The sequence below is a fragment of the Cervus elaphus genome, chromosome 15 (genome assembly GCF_910594005.1).
Source record: "Cervus elaphus chromosome 15, mCerEla1.1, whole genome shotgun sequence".
Classification (NCBI taxonomy): domain Eukaryota; kingdom Metazoa; phylum Chordata; class Mammalia; order Artiodactyla; family Cervidae; genus Cervus; species Cervus elaphus.
Window position 1 is genome coordinate 23,512,495 of NC_057829.1, and position 17,683 is coordinate 23,530,177.

Consider the following 17,683-nt stretch of genomic DNA (forward strand, 5'->3'; position numbering starts at 1 on the left):
AATGCACTGGACATAGCAAACACCCATTTCCAACAACACAAGAGACAACTCTGCACATGGACATAACCAGATGGTCAATAACGAAATCAGATTGATTATATTCTTTGCAGCCGAAGATGGAGAAGCTCTATATGGTCAGAGAAATAAGACCAGGAGCTGACTGTGGTTCAGATCATGAACTCTCATTGTAAAACTGAGACTTAAATTGAAGAAAGGAGGGAAAGCCACTAGACCATTCAGGTATGACCTAAATCAAATCCCTTTCAATTATACAGTGGAAATGAAAAATAGATTCAAGGGATTAGATCTGATAGAGTGCCTGAAAAACTATGGACAGAGGTTCATAACATTGTACAGAAGGCAATGATCAAAACCATCCCCAAGAAACAGAAATGGAAAAAGGCCAAATGGTTGTCTGGGGAGGTCTTACAAATAGCTGAGAAAAGAAGAGAAGTGAAAGCCAAAGGAGAAAAGGAAAGATACACTCTTTTGAATGCAGAGTTCCAAAGAATAGCAAGGAGAGATAAGAAAGCCTTCCTAAATAAGCAGTGCAAAGAAAGAGAGGAAAACAATAGAATGGAAAAGCCTAGAAATCTCTTTAAGAAAATTAGAGATATCAAGGGAACACTTCATGCAAAGATGGGCATAATAAAGTACAGATAAGGTATGGATCTAACAGAAGAAAAAGAGATTAAGAGGTGGCAAGAATACACAGAAGAGCTGTACAAAAAAGATCTTAATGACCCAGATAAACATGATAGTGTGATTACTCACCTAGAGTGGGACATCCTGGAGTGCAAAGTCAAGTAGGCCTTAGGAAGCATCACTATGAACAAAGTTAGTGGAGGTGATCGAATACCAGCTGAGCTATTTCAAATCCTTAAAAATGATGCTGTGATTTTTCACCATTGAGGGTGATGCTTGCTGTGGGTTTGTCATATATAGCTTTTATTATGTTGAGGTATGTTCCTTCTATTCCTGCTTTTTGGAGAGTTTTAATCATAAATGAGTGTTGAATTTTGTCAAAGGCTTTCTCTGCATCTATTGAGATAATCATATGGTTTTTATCTTTCAATTTGTTAATGTGGTGTATTACATTGATTGATTTGCGGATATTAAAGAATCCTTGCATTCCTGGGATAAAGCCCACTTGGTCATGGTGTATGATTTTTTTAATATGTTGTTGGATTCTGTTTGCTAGAATTTTGTTAAGGATTTTTGCATCTATGTTCATCAGTGATATTGGCCTGTAGTTTTCTTTTTTTGTGGCATCTTTGTCTGGTTTTGGAATTAGGGTGATGGTGGCCTCATAGAATGAGTTTGGAAGCTTACCGTCATCTGCAATTGGAACAAGACAAGGGTGCCCACTCTCACCACTACTATTCAACATAGTGTTGGAAGTTCTGGCCACAGCAATTAGAGCAGAAAAAGAAGTAAAAGGAATCCAGAAAAGAAGAAGTAAAACTCTCACTGTTTGCAGATGACATGATCCTCTATATAGAAAACCCTAAAGACTCTACCAGAAAATTACTAGAGCTAATCAATGAATATAGTAAAGTTGAAGGATATAAAATTAACACACAGAAATCCCTTGCATTCCTATATACTAACAATGAAAAAACAGAAAGAGAAATTAAGGAAACAATACCATTCACCATTGCAACAAAAAGAAGAAAATACTTAGGAGTATATCTACCTAAAGAAACAAAAGACCTATACATAGAAAATTATAAAACACTGATGAAAGAAATCAAAGAGGACACAAACAGATGGAGAAACATACCGTGTTCATGGATTGGAAGAATCAATATTGTCAAAATGGCTATTCTACCCAAAGCAGTCTATAGATTCAATGCAATCCCTATCAAGCTACCAATGGTATTTTTCACAGAACTAGACCAAAGAATTTCACAATTTGTATGGAAATACAAAACACCTCGAATAGCCAAAGTAATCTTGAGAAAGAAGAATGGAACTGGAGGAATCAACCTGCCTGACTTCAGACTCTACTACAAAGCCACAGTCATCAAGACAGTATGGTACTGGCACAAAGACAGAAATATAGATCAATGGAACAGAATAGAAAGCCCAGAGATAAATCCACTCACCTATGGACACCTTATCTTTGACAAAGGAGGCAAGGATATACAATGGAAAAAAGACAACCTCTTTAACAAGTGGTGCTGGGATAACTGGTCAACCACTTGTAAAAGAATGAAACTAGAACACTTTCTAACACCATACACAAAAATAAACTCAAAATGGATTAAAGATCTAAATGTAAGACCAGAAACTATAAAACTCCTAGAGGAGAACATAGGCAAAACACTCTCTGACATAAATCACAGCAGGATCCTCTATGACCCACCTCCCAGAATATTGAAAATAAAAGCAAAAATAAACAAATGGGACCTAATGAAACTTAAAAGCTTTTGCACTACAAAGGAAACTATAAGTAAGGTGAAAAGACAGCCCTCAGATTGGGAGGAAATAATAGCAAATGAAGAAACAGACAAAGGATTAATCTCAAAAATATACAAGCAACTCCTGAAGCTCAATTCCAGAAAAATAAATGACCCAATCAAAAAATGGGCCAAAGAACTAAACAGACATTTCTCCAAAGAAGACATACAGATGGCTAACAAACACATGAAAAGATGCTCAACATCACTCATTATTAGAGAAATGCAAATCAAAACCACAATGAGGTACCATTACACGCCAGTCAGGATGGCTGCTATCCAAAAGTCTACAAGCAATAAATGCTGGAGAGGGTGTGGAGAAAAGGGAACCCTCTTACACTGTTGGTGGGAATGCAAACTAGTACAGCCGCTATGGAGAACAGTGTGGAGATTTCTTAAAAAACTGGAAATAGAACTGCCATATGACCCAGCAATCCCACTTCTGGGCATACACACTGAGGAAACCAGATCTGAAAGAGACACATGCACCCCAATGTTCACTGCAGCACTGTTTATAATAGCCAGGACATGGAAGCAACCTAGATGTCCATCAGCAGACGAATGGATAAGAAAGCTGTGGTACATATACACCATGGAATATTACTCAGCCATTAAAAAGAATTCATTTGAACCAGTCCTAATGAGATGGATGAAACTGGAGCCCATTATACAGAGTGAAGTAAGCCAGAAAGATAAAGAACATTATAGCATACTAACACTTATATATGGTATTTAGAAAGGTGATAACGATAACCCTATATGCAAAACAGAAAAAGAGACACAGAAATACAGAACAGAGTTTTGAACTCTGTGGGAGAATGTGAGGGTGGGATATTTCAAAAGAACAGCATGTATACTATCTATGGTGAAACAGATCACCAGCCCAGGTGGGATGCATGAGACAAGTGCTCCGGCCTGGTGCACTGGGAAGACCCAGAGGAATCGGGTGGAGAGGGAGGTGGGAGGGGGGATCGGGATTGGGAATACATGTAAATCCATGGCTGATTCATATCAATGTATGACAAAACCCACTGGAAAAAAAAATAATAATTAAAAAAAAAAAATGATGCTGTGAAAGCGTTGCACTCAATATGCCAGCAAATTTGGATAACTCAGCAGTGGCCACAGGACTGGAAAAGGTTAGTTTTCCTTCCAATCCAAAAGAAAGGCAATGCCAACAAATGTTCCCACTACCACACAATTACACTCATCTCACACACTAGCAAAGTAATGCTCAAAAATTCTCCAAGCTAGGATTCAACGATACATGAACCGAGAACTTCCAGATGTTCAAGTTGGATTTAGAAAAGGCAGAAGAATAAAAGATCAAATTGCCAATATCCATGGGATCATGAGAAAAGCAAAAGAATTTCAGAAAAACATCTACTTCTGCTTCATTGACTATCCTAAAGCCTTTGAATGTGTGGATCACCACCAAACGGTGGAAAATTCTTCAAGAGATGGGAATACTAGACAACCTGACTGCCTCCTGAGAAATCTGTATGTAAGTTAAGAAGCAGATGTTAGTACCAGACATGGAACAATGGACTGGTTTCAGATTGGGAAAGGAGTACATCAAGGATGTATATTGTCACTCTGCATCATGTGAAATGCTGGTTTGGATGAAACAGAAGCTGGAATCAAGATTGCAGGGAGAAATATCAATAACTTCAGATATGCAGATGACATTACCCTTATGGCAAAAAGCAAAGAGGAACTAAAGAGCCTCTTGATGAAAGTGAAAGAGGAGAGTGAGAAAGCTGGCTTAAAACTCAACATTCAGAAAACGAAGATCATGACATCGGTACCACCACTTCATGGCAAATAGATGGGGAAACAGTGGAAACAGTGAGAGACTATATTCTTGGGCTCCAAAATCACTGCAGATGGTGACTGCAGCCATGAAATTAAAAGACGCTTGTTCCTTGGAAGAAATGCTATGACCAACCTAGATAGTTCTTAAAAAGCAGAGATATTACTTTGCCAACAAAGATCCATCTAGTCACATCTATGGTTTTTGCAGGTGTCATGTATGGTGAGAGTTGGACCATAAAGAAAGCTGAGCACTGAATAATTGATGCTTTTGAACTGTGCTGTTGTAGAAGACTCTTGAGAGTCCCTTGGACTGCAAGGGGATCCAACCAGTCCATCCTAAAGGAAATCAGTCCTGAATATTCATTGTAAGGACTGATGCTGAAGCTGAAGCTCCAATACTTTGGCCCAATGCCAAAGACCCCGATTCTGGAAAAGATCAAAGGCAGGTGGAAAAAGGAATGACAGAGGCTGAGATGGCTCGATAGCATCACCAATCTGATGGGCCTGAGTTTGTGTAAGCTCTGGGAGTTGGTGATGGACAGGGAAGTTTGCCTTGACAGTCCATGGGGTCACTGAGAGTTGGACACGACTGAGCAACTGAACTGAACTGAATCCTTCTTCCTAATATATCTCACCAGCAAGTCATCAATTTTATTAGTCTTTCCAAATAACATGCTTTTGTCTGTGTTGACCCTCACTATAGAATCTTTCTTTTGCTTGTGATGAAATCAATTTATATTCATATATTCTATTCCTTTTAGGTTTCTTTACTGTTCTCTTGCAAGCTCAAATTGGAAACAGTTCATTAATGATATACTCTGCATATAAGTTGAATAAACAGGGAGACAATATACAGTTTTGTCATACTCCTGTTTGATCTAATCTGTGCTAAACTCCATCTATTGATTTTTTCCCCATCCAATTGCATTATTCAGCTCTATGATTTGCTTATTTTTTCATCATTTTCTCTTTGTTAAAATTCTTACTTTGTTCATAAGTTGCTCTGCTAATCTCACTGAGCACCTTCCTAATCATTATTTTGGATTATCTGTTTGATATATCACAAATCTTTATTTCACTATAGTCCACTGCTGGAGAGTTTGTTCTTTTGTTTGGAACATAGTTCCTTGGTTTTTTTTTTTTTTTTCCCTTAACTATTTCTATTGATTTCTATGAATTAGATAAAAGAGCCACCTCTCTAAGCTGAGGGACTGGTCTAAAGTTAAGAGATGAACCCCAATAATCAGCCCATCCAGCTAATCTGGATGCTTCTCAAATTTCTGTGCTAGTCTAACTGGAAAAGCTGGGATGCTAGCTCTGTCATCAAACCCCTACCAGGAAGAAAGTAGTAGCTGGGCTTTATCGCTGGCACCAGCCTGGGAAAGGAGTTGTGGAAAGAGGGTTTAGGACTCATTCAAAACTGTCACTTTGTTCTCTGTGGACCCCAAGAAACTAGAGAATATATGGCTGCATTGGCTCCCAGAGGCAGGCAAGTGAGAAACTAGATCTTCAGCCAGTAGTCAGAAAAGTCTACTATACTAGATGTGTAGTCCAACTCCTTTCAGGAAGAAAATGGTGACTTGGTTTATTTCACTGGAGTAAGCCAGAAGAAAAGCCATGGAAAGTGCCCACACACAGGTTCAAAGTCCTAGGAGACTAGTGATTGCCTGTCTCATCAGTTCCCAAAGACAGCTGAGTTAGAATCCAGAATCTAGTCAGCAACTAGAAAAGTCATGTGCATTCTAATCCCTTCCAAGAAGAACTGGAAGCTGGGCTTTATTGCCTGCTCATTCTAAACTGAGTCAGTGGGGAGAGCTACATGAATTATTTGAGAACTACCTTTTTGTTCTTTATGGCCCCAAAGGTCTAGCAAACACTGGGCTCCATCAGCTGCCAAACATAGACAAGCTAGTAGACAGTCCCTTTGATAACAGCCAGAAAAGTTGGAGTGCTAGATATGTGGCAAAATCTTTTGTCCTCAAGGAGAAGCTGAGAGATTCCTCTCAACTGTATGAGGTTGTGTTAAGAATGGAGTTTATGATGAGAGTGTGTTTCAGTTTTTCCTGACTCTTTTGAGGTGGGCATTTTCATAGTTGACCAACATGCAGGAATCTCTCAACTATTTTCTGGATTTCTCTCAGAGGCAACTGATAGATATGTAGTTGTTTACTCAGTGTGTTTATGGCTAGAGGGAAAAGTCAGGAGCCTCCTATTCTGCAATCTTGCTGTTGGTGGTGATGGTTTAATCATACAGTCATGTCCTACTCTTTGCAACCCCATGGACTGTAGCCCGCCAGAATCCTCTGTCCATGGGATTGGGTGGAGTGGGTTGCTACTGCAAGAAAGTTGGAATGGGTTGCCATTTCCTGCTCCAGGGCAATTTTGCTGAGAATAAAGCTAACCCTATTTTCTTTTTAAAATATTCTTTTTGCATTTGGTGTTCTTCAGTTTCATTACAATATGTATAAATATGGATTTCTTTCTATATATCTTGCCTGGAAATCATTGGAATTTTTAACTATGGATTTTGTTGTCTTCCATTAGTTCTAGGAAATTCTCAGGATTTGTTTTATACTTTTCTTCTTCTGTATCTCATATCAGATTATTTTAGATCTTGTCACACTATCCTCCATCTTAACTGTTTTCTTTAAATACCTTATTTTGTGTCTCTGTGGTGTATTGCAAATAGCTTCAAATACATCTTTCAGATCATTAATTTGCTATCTAATCTCTTATTTTGCCTAACTATTGAATTTTTCACGATATGTTTGTCATTTTAGGTAGTTCTGCCTGATCAATTTTGATAGACTTTAGTTTCTTCATTATACTCCTCATACTGTACTGAGTAAATGAGAAAATAATATTTATTAAGCATACTAATTTACATTTATTATCTTACTATTTCAGCATCTGCAGTGTTTTCAGATCTGATTCTGCAGTTTGCTATTTCTACAAAATTTCATTCATGTATCTTGTTTATTTGTGTGTCTTGTGACAATTTATTTTCCTTGAACTTGGATGAGAATATTTTGTGGACTGAGAGTATGGTGCAGAGAGAATTTGAGCTTACTTCTGACAGTTACTTCCATATATTACCAAAACAGGATCCTTTACATTTTCAGCTGGTTTTAGAGGCTACGGATAATATAACTTTTGACTCAAAGTCCAGATAAGAATAGACCTAGAAAATTTCCAAGACATTTTGTATTTTTTCTTTTTTTGAACCACCTAGGGCCAAATTAAGCCAGTCAAGCTTTCCTACTACCTCCTGCTGTAGAGGCTAGTGTTGTTGTTTATCCAGTGAGGTGGTCAAATAAAAGGATTCTCGGATTCTTGAAAGGGTCTCATGTGCCTTTTCAGCTAACAGGCTTTGTCTTTTGTCCTCAGTTCATGATCTTTCAAAATCCAAGTTACAGGCAATAATGCAAAAGAAATTCCCTGTATTGCATATCACAATGCAGGTGCTGGCTTGCTAGTTTGGATTTGTGCTCTTAGCACCTGGCTGGCCCCAGGAAATTTCCCTAATTCACCCATCAGATTATCCACATAGTTAAGTATGTTTTATCCATTAATTTTAGTTCTTCTAGTTCACCATATCCCTAAAACTCAAATGTTTTCATATTAAATTGCTTCTAGATATTACTGATGCCTATTTTTCTTTAGCTCCTAAATACTAATTTGATTAATAGAGGTCCTGTTTTCTCTCTCAGATAAAAACATAAGAATACAAGATCTACATATCTCAGAATTATTACTCTTAGTAAAAGGCAGCATAGCTTGGCAGTTACATGGAACATAAACTAAGGCAAGAAAGCTACTGGGAAAAGATTTTTTTCTCTTTGGGCTCTCTTATGACAGAAAGGAATCTGAGCAGCATATCATTCAGATATTTTTCCCTATGGTTTTCTTCATTATAAATTTTCAGCCCAGTTAAAAGTTAGGCAAAATAAAGTACATACTCCAACAACATACATTACAAGTTGGAGAAAAGTGCAAAAATGGGGATAAGGAGAAAATGCTTCTCATTCCAATATTGCAAAATGACAGGCACCATTTCTATACTCATTATTTCCTTCATTCTTTCATTGATATTTACCTAACATTTTGTTCCAGGTGTTGGGGATACAGCACTGAATAAAGGAATATATGAATGATGACACATAAATGAATACATAGAAAAAAGATAAGAATACAAATGGTGACAGCTCTTGAAAATGACACAATACTACAAAACTCCTTTGTTATTATCATCTTTATCACAAGAGAATCTGGATAATTCTGTGGATTATGATTATAAAAGTTGTGTTTTCCTTACACACAAGAGCAAATACACCTTAGTAGACTTGAAGTTTCAAAGCAATTTCCACTGGCAAAGTTTCTGACTTAAAATATATTCAAAATTCTGTTAATCTACAATTGGACCCTTCTCAATTCTCATTCAGTCATAAATGCAGAAATAACACTCTATAATTCACATTAGCTTTTCCAATAAATTAATCGGTTTAGCCGAGACAGTGTTCTAATTCAGCTTCTACTTTCTCCAACAGTAAATCTCAGGTTTCATTTCCGCAACCAGCTATGGACCAGAATGAAAGATTTAACGAAGCTTCAGCTTGGTAGTTGTTGAGTAAGCACTCTGATACATTTCTACACTATAAACATTAATGAGACTTACTCCCAACAGAGTATTTACTACATCAATTTATTTCATAGTATTATGTTTGCAGAAGCAAGATAGAGCAAAGGTTGTTTTGGATCCTTTACCAATACCACTTCCTGTAAATAAAGAAAAGTGCAACCATTTAATTTACGAAATCATTTTAAAAGGCTAAATGCTCAATAAATTCTGCTTTATCTAGTTCAGACAGCCTCAGAAGCTATTTATAACTTGGGTATAAAATGTATATGAAATTGAAGCATTTTTATACCAGCTTTCTGTCCCTAACTTTGGCTGGAACTGAATTTCAAAGGTTGTTGAGACAGTATTGGGATTTCTGGGCAATATATTTGAAATTCCATCCTGTCCTGATAAGGGAGTCAGCCACTTATCTTATGAAAGGGAAGTCTCTATTACTATGTGTATGCCCACTCTCATCCAAGCTACACAAACACACACACACACACACACACACACACTACTTTTTCCTTCTCTCCAACCACTGCCATTTCTTGCCTATCACTTTCAACTAAAGCAAGAAAAGAGAAGCACCTGAACGAAGACAACTTCAAAATCTTCTGCCTTCTTCTATAACCCTAATATAGAAAAAAGTATCTGGGATAACCTGGACCTCTTACACAAGCATCCCCTGACACAATTCTGCTTAGTACTATGAAAAATGTGATACACAATCCTATCTGTCCACTCTTGCAAATTTCACCTCACCATTCTAGTCACTCCCCATATACAGACTATTTCTACTTAAGTAACATGGGTACCCAGAAAATAAATTTTCAATAAAAAGTTATGCCATCTTTGGGGCTAAGTTACATTTATAATTTTTCTGATGGCTCCAATAAACTAAGAATTGTAGGATAAATTTTGTTGAATTTTAATTAAGCACATTAATCTCTACCTGTGAGAATTCAGTATAACACAGAAGTTAGAAATATCTTCCAAAGTCAGACAGACTAGATCCTGATTACTACTACTCACTAGCCTTCTGATTTGGAAAAAATTAATATAAATCTGTTTTATTTTCTGTAAAACAACAACAACAACAAAAACCCACTTCTATGGTTTGTTGTTATTTAGTGGGTAAGTTGAGTCCAACCCTTTGCAACCCCATAGACTATAGCCCACCAGCTCCTCTGTTCATGGGATTTTCCAGGCAAGAACACTGAAATGGGTTGCCATATCCTTCCCCAGGAGATCTTCCAGACCTAGAGAGTGAACCCTACATTCTACACGTCTCCTACAATGCAGGAAGATTCTTTACCACTAAGCCACCTGGGAAGCCCCCACTTACATGGACACTTGTAACAAGTGATAAATTTATCTTAGATGTTTAGCTATCAAAAATGCTACATATTGTTATATGGGGGATCTAATGTTCTGCTAGTATCACTGGTATAAAATTAGTTAAAAACATAACCTTGCCTACAGGGTATTTTTCAATCTTACTGTGAAGAAAAAACACTCATCTAATAGACAAGTTTACCAAGTACTCATTACACAGGGCAAACATTTAGATGATTGGATATTATTAAAGAATCATCACTATTTTTCCACCTTATCTAGACACACAGGTCCTAAAATTTTCACACAAATGCTAATAATTGGGAACTTAATAGATTTTTTTCATTGATGCCAATAATTAGGAATTTAATAATATTAGATTAGAAATGAAAATGTCTGTTTAAGATGTGTGACTAAAGTAAAAGCATATGGAAAGGTTATTTTAAACTTAAATGAATTATATATCTAATAAGTTTACTGTGAAAGTAATAATGTTAAGAGCAACACAAGAATTATAGGCTATGTGCTTTTTTTTAAGTTATCAGTAAAACTTTAGTCATTTTAACTGTGCTTTTTTTTCATTATGGAAGTATCTGCTTCCAAATAGTCCCCTCCACCACTAATAATGAAAGCTAAAATCTACTGAGAACTTATTATATGCCAGTCACTGCTGTGATCATTTTTACATGTATTATTATTCACTGAGTCAGACAACACTAAGATATAGGTCCTATTATTATTATTCTCAATTTATAGGTGAGAAAATTAGAAAATTAAGAGTTGAATAAAATAGCTTACTTAAGATTGCATGGGCAGTAACCACCACAGCTGAAATAGGAACCCAGACACTTGGTCTCCTGAACTCTTATCTTTAAGCATTATATAGAACTGTCTTCCATTACACAAGTACATATCTGACTTGGATAACCAATGATCTTTGACATTATACTGGAACGTCTGAGAAATATCTCAGCTCAACATTTTGAAAACTAAGTTGCTGATCTTCCTCTCAAAACTGACTTCACCCATGTCTTCCCCATCATAATCGATAAAAACTCATCCAATTGCTCAAGCCAAAAAACAAACAACAACAACGAAAACTCATAATTATCTGTGGGAGGAACAGAGATGTACTGCCCATGTCTCCCTTCCAGGTAGGACTTGCTGCCTAGCTGTGGAGACTGGGACCAGCAAATGTCCCTGGCTGTCAGTTCCTTCAGGATCTGCCTCAGCTATAGAGAGGTTATCCCCATTCCCACATCTGCAGGTCAAACCCTTTTCAGGGCAGGGTGACCTGCCTCCAGTGACTGAAAGAGGCCTGACTATTTTTGCCCGACAAGATACACTTGAGGTTAAGACTCTCGCCAGAGCTCCCTGCTCACTGGTTCAGCTTTGGAGGTCCAGCTCACAGGTAGACTTCATCCTCTACTCAGTCCTGCTCCCTTCCTCTTCCTTCCTAGACGTTAATTCCTAATAACATGCTGTATCCCAAACTCTGTCTAGTGTGTGTGATCTAGAGGATCTAAACTGCAACACCAGCCATGACTTTTCCCTTTCTTTCACACCCTACAACTAACTTGAACTGTCAAATCCAGCTGGCTCTTCTTGCAAAATTTAGCCTCAATATTCACTAGCCACCCTCGCCCAGACTAAAATGTAAAGAGGTCATGAGAGCAGTGCTCAATTATACCCCAAACAGAAAGAACAGTTCAATAATAAGTGTTCTTGGAATGAATAAATTCTATATTTCATAGATTGATCTGTGTAAAATAAAGTCATGTCAATCTAATTAACAATCACAATTTAAATTCATTGACGTCCTTGGAAGAGATGTAAAGGATCAGAAGTCTACAGATAGAATGTGGTTGTTGTTCAGTCACTCAGTCGTGTCACCTCTTTTGCGACCCCATGGACTGTAATCCTCCAGGCTCTTCTGTCCAGGGAATTTCCCAAGCAAGAATACTGGAATGGGTTGGCATTTCCTACTTCAGAGGATCTTCTCGACCCAGGGATTGAACCCATGTCTCCTGCATTGCAGGCAGATTCTTTACCACTGAGCCACCCAGGAAACCCACTGGTAGAATGCTGCTGTTGCTGCTAAGTCGCTTCAGTCGTGTCCAACTCTGTGCGACCCCATAGATGGCAGCCCACCAGGCTCCTCTGTCCCTGGGATTCTCCAGGCAAGAATACTGGAGTGGGTTGCCATTTCCTTCTCCAATGCATGCATGCTTGCTAAGTCACTTCAGTCATGTCTGACTCTGTGAGACCCCATAGATGGCAGCCCACCAAGCTCCTCAGTCCACAGGATTCTCTAGGCAAGAATACTGGAGTGGGTTGCCATTTCCTTCTCCTCACTGGTAGAATATCTACCTACTAATAAGTTCACTGGAAAACACACACAATGATTGAGACTGAGTAGGATTTTTATTTACTCATACTCTGAACTCCAACCCAAGCATCTTAAAACACACACATTTAATTATTTTCATACTGGTATATCAAATCACATTTTAATTTTCCCTCAACTTACCTCAAGCTCATCAAGGGCACTTCCCAGGGTTGCTGCCTGAGGCTCTGGTGGGGCTAACATGTTCTGGATGCCCTGTGAAGCATTTGAAATTACATTGAGGGCGTTCTGAATTTCTCCACAAACTGTGTCCTTGCTAGCTTTAAGGGATGCAACGTCAGAATGTTCCAAACAAGCTGAACAAATTGAATGCAGTATGGGGGAGTTCTCCTTCAATGAGGCCCGGGCACCTGCAATTTCATCCCTCTGATTTGGAGATTTTAGGTCCTGAGGAGAGAAATAAAAAGAGAGGTTATGGAAGAAAGATTTATACAAAGAAGCTCCATTTTTCTGCCAATACAAACAAAAAGATAATAGATACTAGGAAGTCATAACTATAAGTTAAACTTAAGGGCATAAATTATTTCTACACTCTTGATTATGTTAAAAGTTCTATAATGCTTACCAATTACCAATTAGAAAATAAAGAACACAATGGTACAGATGTGCAATAACTTTGTGTCAGCCATATACTTATGTCAGAATACTCTGGCCTTCACATTATTAACTGAATTATAAGAGGGCTTCAATTCCAAGGATGCTGATTACCTATTTGCCTACACATGATACTTCCATTTAATCTTTTTGTTAAAACTAAACCAGTTAAGAATACTAAATTAAACCTCCCGTCATTCAGCTATCATTCATTCTTTTTCAGAAATACTTGCTAATAAATTAATCTTGGATCTTTCTTTCTTCAACATTTATTCAACATATAGTTATTGAGCATTTAGTATATGCTAGCCCTTGGGGCTTCCCTGGTAGCTCAGACGGTAAAGCATCTGCCTACAATGCGGGAGACCCGGGTTCGATCCCTGGGTTGGGAAGATCCCCTGGAGAAGGAAATGGCAACCCACTCCAGTATTCATGCTTGGAAAATCCCATGGACCGAGGAGCCTGGGGGGCTACAGTCCATGGGGTCACAAAGAGTCAGACACGACTGAGCGACTTCAGCTCAGCCCAGCCCTTGTGCTTAGATGTCAAGTGCACAGAAGGGAACAATCCTACAGGGACCTTGTTCTCCTGAGGCTTATATTCTTGTTTGAGGGAAAGGAGACCAAAAGCAAATGGTAAACATAAGACAATCTCAGGTAACGATAAATTCCATCAAGAAAACACAAAAGTGAGTGTCAGCAACTGACAAGAAGAGAAGCTAGTTTAGCTTGGGTGGTCAGAGGAGATAATTCCTCAGAGATGACATTTGCAATAAATATAAATAAAAAGCATTTCAAACAGTGGGAGGATCGGAAAGAGAAAGTCCTATGTAAGTGATAGTGGATCAAAACCAACTCAAATCTACAGGAAAAATCCCTGGCAAGTACTATCTTAGCCAAGAGATGAACGTTGACCTCAAATGATCTCACAAGGATATCGAGTGATTCTTGATATGTTATGACAAGATGACTACTTCACCTGCCCGGAATTCTCTCCAAAGCCCATAGTCTCAATCTAGTCATGAAAAAACAACAACAAACAAAACCAGATTGGGGAAAATCCTGCATGATATCTGGACAGTATTCCTGATTAAGGTCCCAGAAAACAAAGAGACTGACTGAGGAACTATCACAGAGCAGAGAAAACTGGAGAGACATGACAAGTAAATGCAACACAGAACCCTGGATCAGATCTCGGAACAGAAGGAAGACATTAAGGGAAAAAGTGATGAATTCCAAATAAAGTCCAGAGTTTAGTTAACAGTAATTCATCAATGTTTGCTCATTGTGGCAAATGTAAGACATTAACAGTGCAGGAAATCAGAAGAGTAGATCAGAAATTTCTGTAGTATCTTTGCAACTTTCCCAGAAATCTAAAATTATTAATATAAAATAAAAAGTGTACTTTAAAGAAAACTAACTCAAGTGAACTGAACAATAATTTATGCATTCCACACATAATATCTCATGTAATACTTATAAAAACTCATGGTACCTATTATTCCTCTTTTTAAAGATGAGAAAACTGGCTTCCTGCAAGAGTGACATCTCCAGGATCTTACGCATTAACTTTCCACGATTTGTTGCACAGTGATTTGTATTTATTGTCTGAAATGTAGTAATACCTTTAAAAAGTTTGGAAACTCAGAATTAGGGGTAGAAAAAATCATAAATTATACATTTAATTTTTATCTGACATACCCCCAAATTTTATCTTTCAGAAAGTTAGGTATGGTATGGGTTCCTGCGCCAACTGACTGAGCTAAATGTAGAATTTCTTGCATTGTAACACCAGTCAGTGTGACTGCTAAGACATGATCTTAACAGCTTCTTGCAGGGAAAGGATTTCTCTCATTTGCTATTATACAAGGATGAGGATTGTGTTTTTTTGCTTTTTTTTCCCCCAATTATTTTTATTAGTTGGAGGCTAGTTACTTTACAATATTGTAGTGGTTTTTGCCATACATTGACATGAATCAGCCATGGATTTACATGTGTTCCCCATTCTGAGCCCCCCTCCCACCTCCCTCCCCATCCCATCCCTCTGGGTCATCCCAGTGCACCAGCCCCGAGCACTTGTCTCATGCATCCAACCTGGGCTGGTGACCTATTTCACACTTGATAATATACATGTTTCGATGCTGTTCTCTCAGATCATCCCACCCTCACCTTCTCCCATAGAGTCCAAAAGTCTGTTCTATACATCTGTGTCTCTTTTTCTGTCTAGGATATAAGTTATCGTTACCATCTGTCTAAATTCCATATATATGCATTAGTATACTGTATTGGTGTTTATCTTTCTGGCTTACTTCACTCTGTATTTTATCTCCAGTTTTATCCATCTCATTAGAACTGATTCAAATGAATTATTTTTAATGGCTGAGCAATATTCCATTGTGTATATGTACCACAGCTTTCTTATCCATTCATCTGGAGATGAGCATCTAGGTTGCTTCCATGTCCTGGCTATTATAAACAGTGCTGCGATGAACATTGGGGTACACGTGTCTCTTTCAGATCTGGTTTCCTCAGTGTGTATGCCCAGGAGTGGGATTGCTGGGTCATATGTATTATACAATGACTTACAGTTTATAAAGTGTTTCTGGAGAGTATCTCACTGACCATCACAACACCCCTTGAGGCAGTTAGGCTGGTGTTATCAGCCCCATTTTAACTAAATAGATATTTAGTATTGGGAGATTAAAAAGCTGGCAGAAGAACTGAGATGTAAACTTAAAATCTGATTGCAAATCCCATGACTAATTCACAAGACTCCTCTACCTTGGTATAATGCTGCCTGAGGCTAATAAATGGCTGCACTACTATATTTTCAGCTCCTTCTTTTCTCAAAATAAAGGCTGTCTGCTACTTCAGGTGGGCTTTGAGAGAGAGTAAACTTTTTACAAGATGCAGGGAGGACAGTTAGAAGTAGCTGTCAACTCACTGTTCATACTCATTAATTACCCCAGAAAAGACACTGCATGATTTTCTTGACTTGCTATGATTTCCCCTCTAGATTTCTGGTCTGGGTTCTAGTTTCAGCTCTGTCATTAGTACTAAGCTGGGCAAGTCTACTTATCAATGTCTGTGTTTACATCTGTAAAAATAAGGATAACTGTACTCCTGCCAACCTGGTAAGGGGATTCAGTAAGTATCATAATAGAATTGGAATATGCTTGTAAAGTAGTAGAGAATTACAGAAAAAGTTCAGAAATATTTTATTCCTAAAATTTATCAAACTTGGGGCACTGTATTTGTTCTGTAATAGTCTTAGTGATTTTCATATTCCCAACAGTTTTGTACAACTCTGTGTGTGTGTGTGTGTATGTGTGTGCGCGCGTGCATGCGCTCAGTCATTCAGTCATGTCCAGTTCTTTGAGACCCCAAGAACTGTAGCCTGCCAGGTTCCTCTATCCAAGCAGTTTTCCAGGCAAGAATACTGGAGTGGATTGCCATTTCCTACTCCAGGGACTCTTCCCAACCCAAGGATCAAATCCACATCTCTTGTTTCTCCTACATTAGCAGGTGGATTCTTTATCTACATTTATCTCAATGTGACTTAGAGGAAAAATAATTTAATGTTTAAAAAGGATGTACACTCCTACAAAGAATAATGACACCGTGTATAAATATTCAGAAAGAACTGAAGAAAATTCTCTGCATATTACAGTATAGCTATAACTATATAACTTCTTCTGAAATGACCTGCACATTATACTTCTCTATTTAGAATGACAAGGTCAATGTTTATGTAGTTTCTGGGAGATGAAAGTCGGTGAACATGTATTATTACAAAGAAGGATAAAGTTAAAACATTATTCCTTTTACTCTGTTAGTAGCTATATATATATATATATATATTACTGTTAATTTTGTTGACTTTTATGCTCTAGGAACTTTGAAGTTTTAAAAATTGTAATATATTTTGGCTTTTGAGCCTATGCCTTGTTATCTCTGCCCAAAGCAATTACAGAATTCTTAATGCGCACTGATAGCCTAAATGGCAAGCCAACAAAGCTTGTTAGAAAAGTTCAGTGAATGTAACAAAAATACCATATTATGGCAGCAGGTGGAAAAAGAAGGCAGTTTATAGAGTTTAGGAATAAAAAATTGAGAAGACAAGGTTATTTCTCCTAAAAGACACCCCAAAGGATAAATTTAATGTACTAAATAAGCACACAAATGAAAGGACAGCTAATGAATGTCACATTTCTAAACAAAAGTTGTGGCTCTTTTGTTTTAGCAATCATACCAAAGGTCCATAAGTTTTCTATTTATACTTAATTTTTTTTCAGATTTATTTTTTTTCCATTTATTTTTATTGGTTATTATTAAATTTAAAACCAGGTCAAAATAGGAATTAAATGGTAGGGTCTTTAGGGATTTCTCTGGATGAAGAATTGTAAAGAATTGCATCTTGAGGACTGGTACTTATTTAATATCTTTTTTA

General features: G+C 37.6%; 1 protein-coding gene across 5 annotated transcripts in view; it reads right to left on the minus strand.

The window, feature by feature from the left end:
- The window catches only part of CTNNA3 (catenin alpha 3), a 1,812,800-nt gene that overhangs the window by 1,361,758 nt on the left and 433,359 nt on the right, over positions 1–17,683 (minus strand). For all 5 annotated transcript variants that reach the window (XM_043926199.1, XM_043926196.1, XM_043926200.1 and 2 more), the window contains exon 6: positions 12,764–13,027. In XM_043926199.1, coding sequence (XP_043782134.1) covers positions 12,764–13,027 — 264 coding nt within the window. The remainder of the gene's footprint in view (positions 1–12,763; positions 13,028–17,683) is intronic.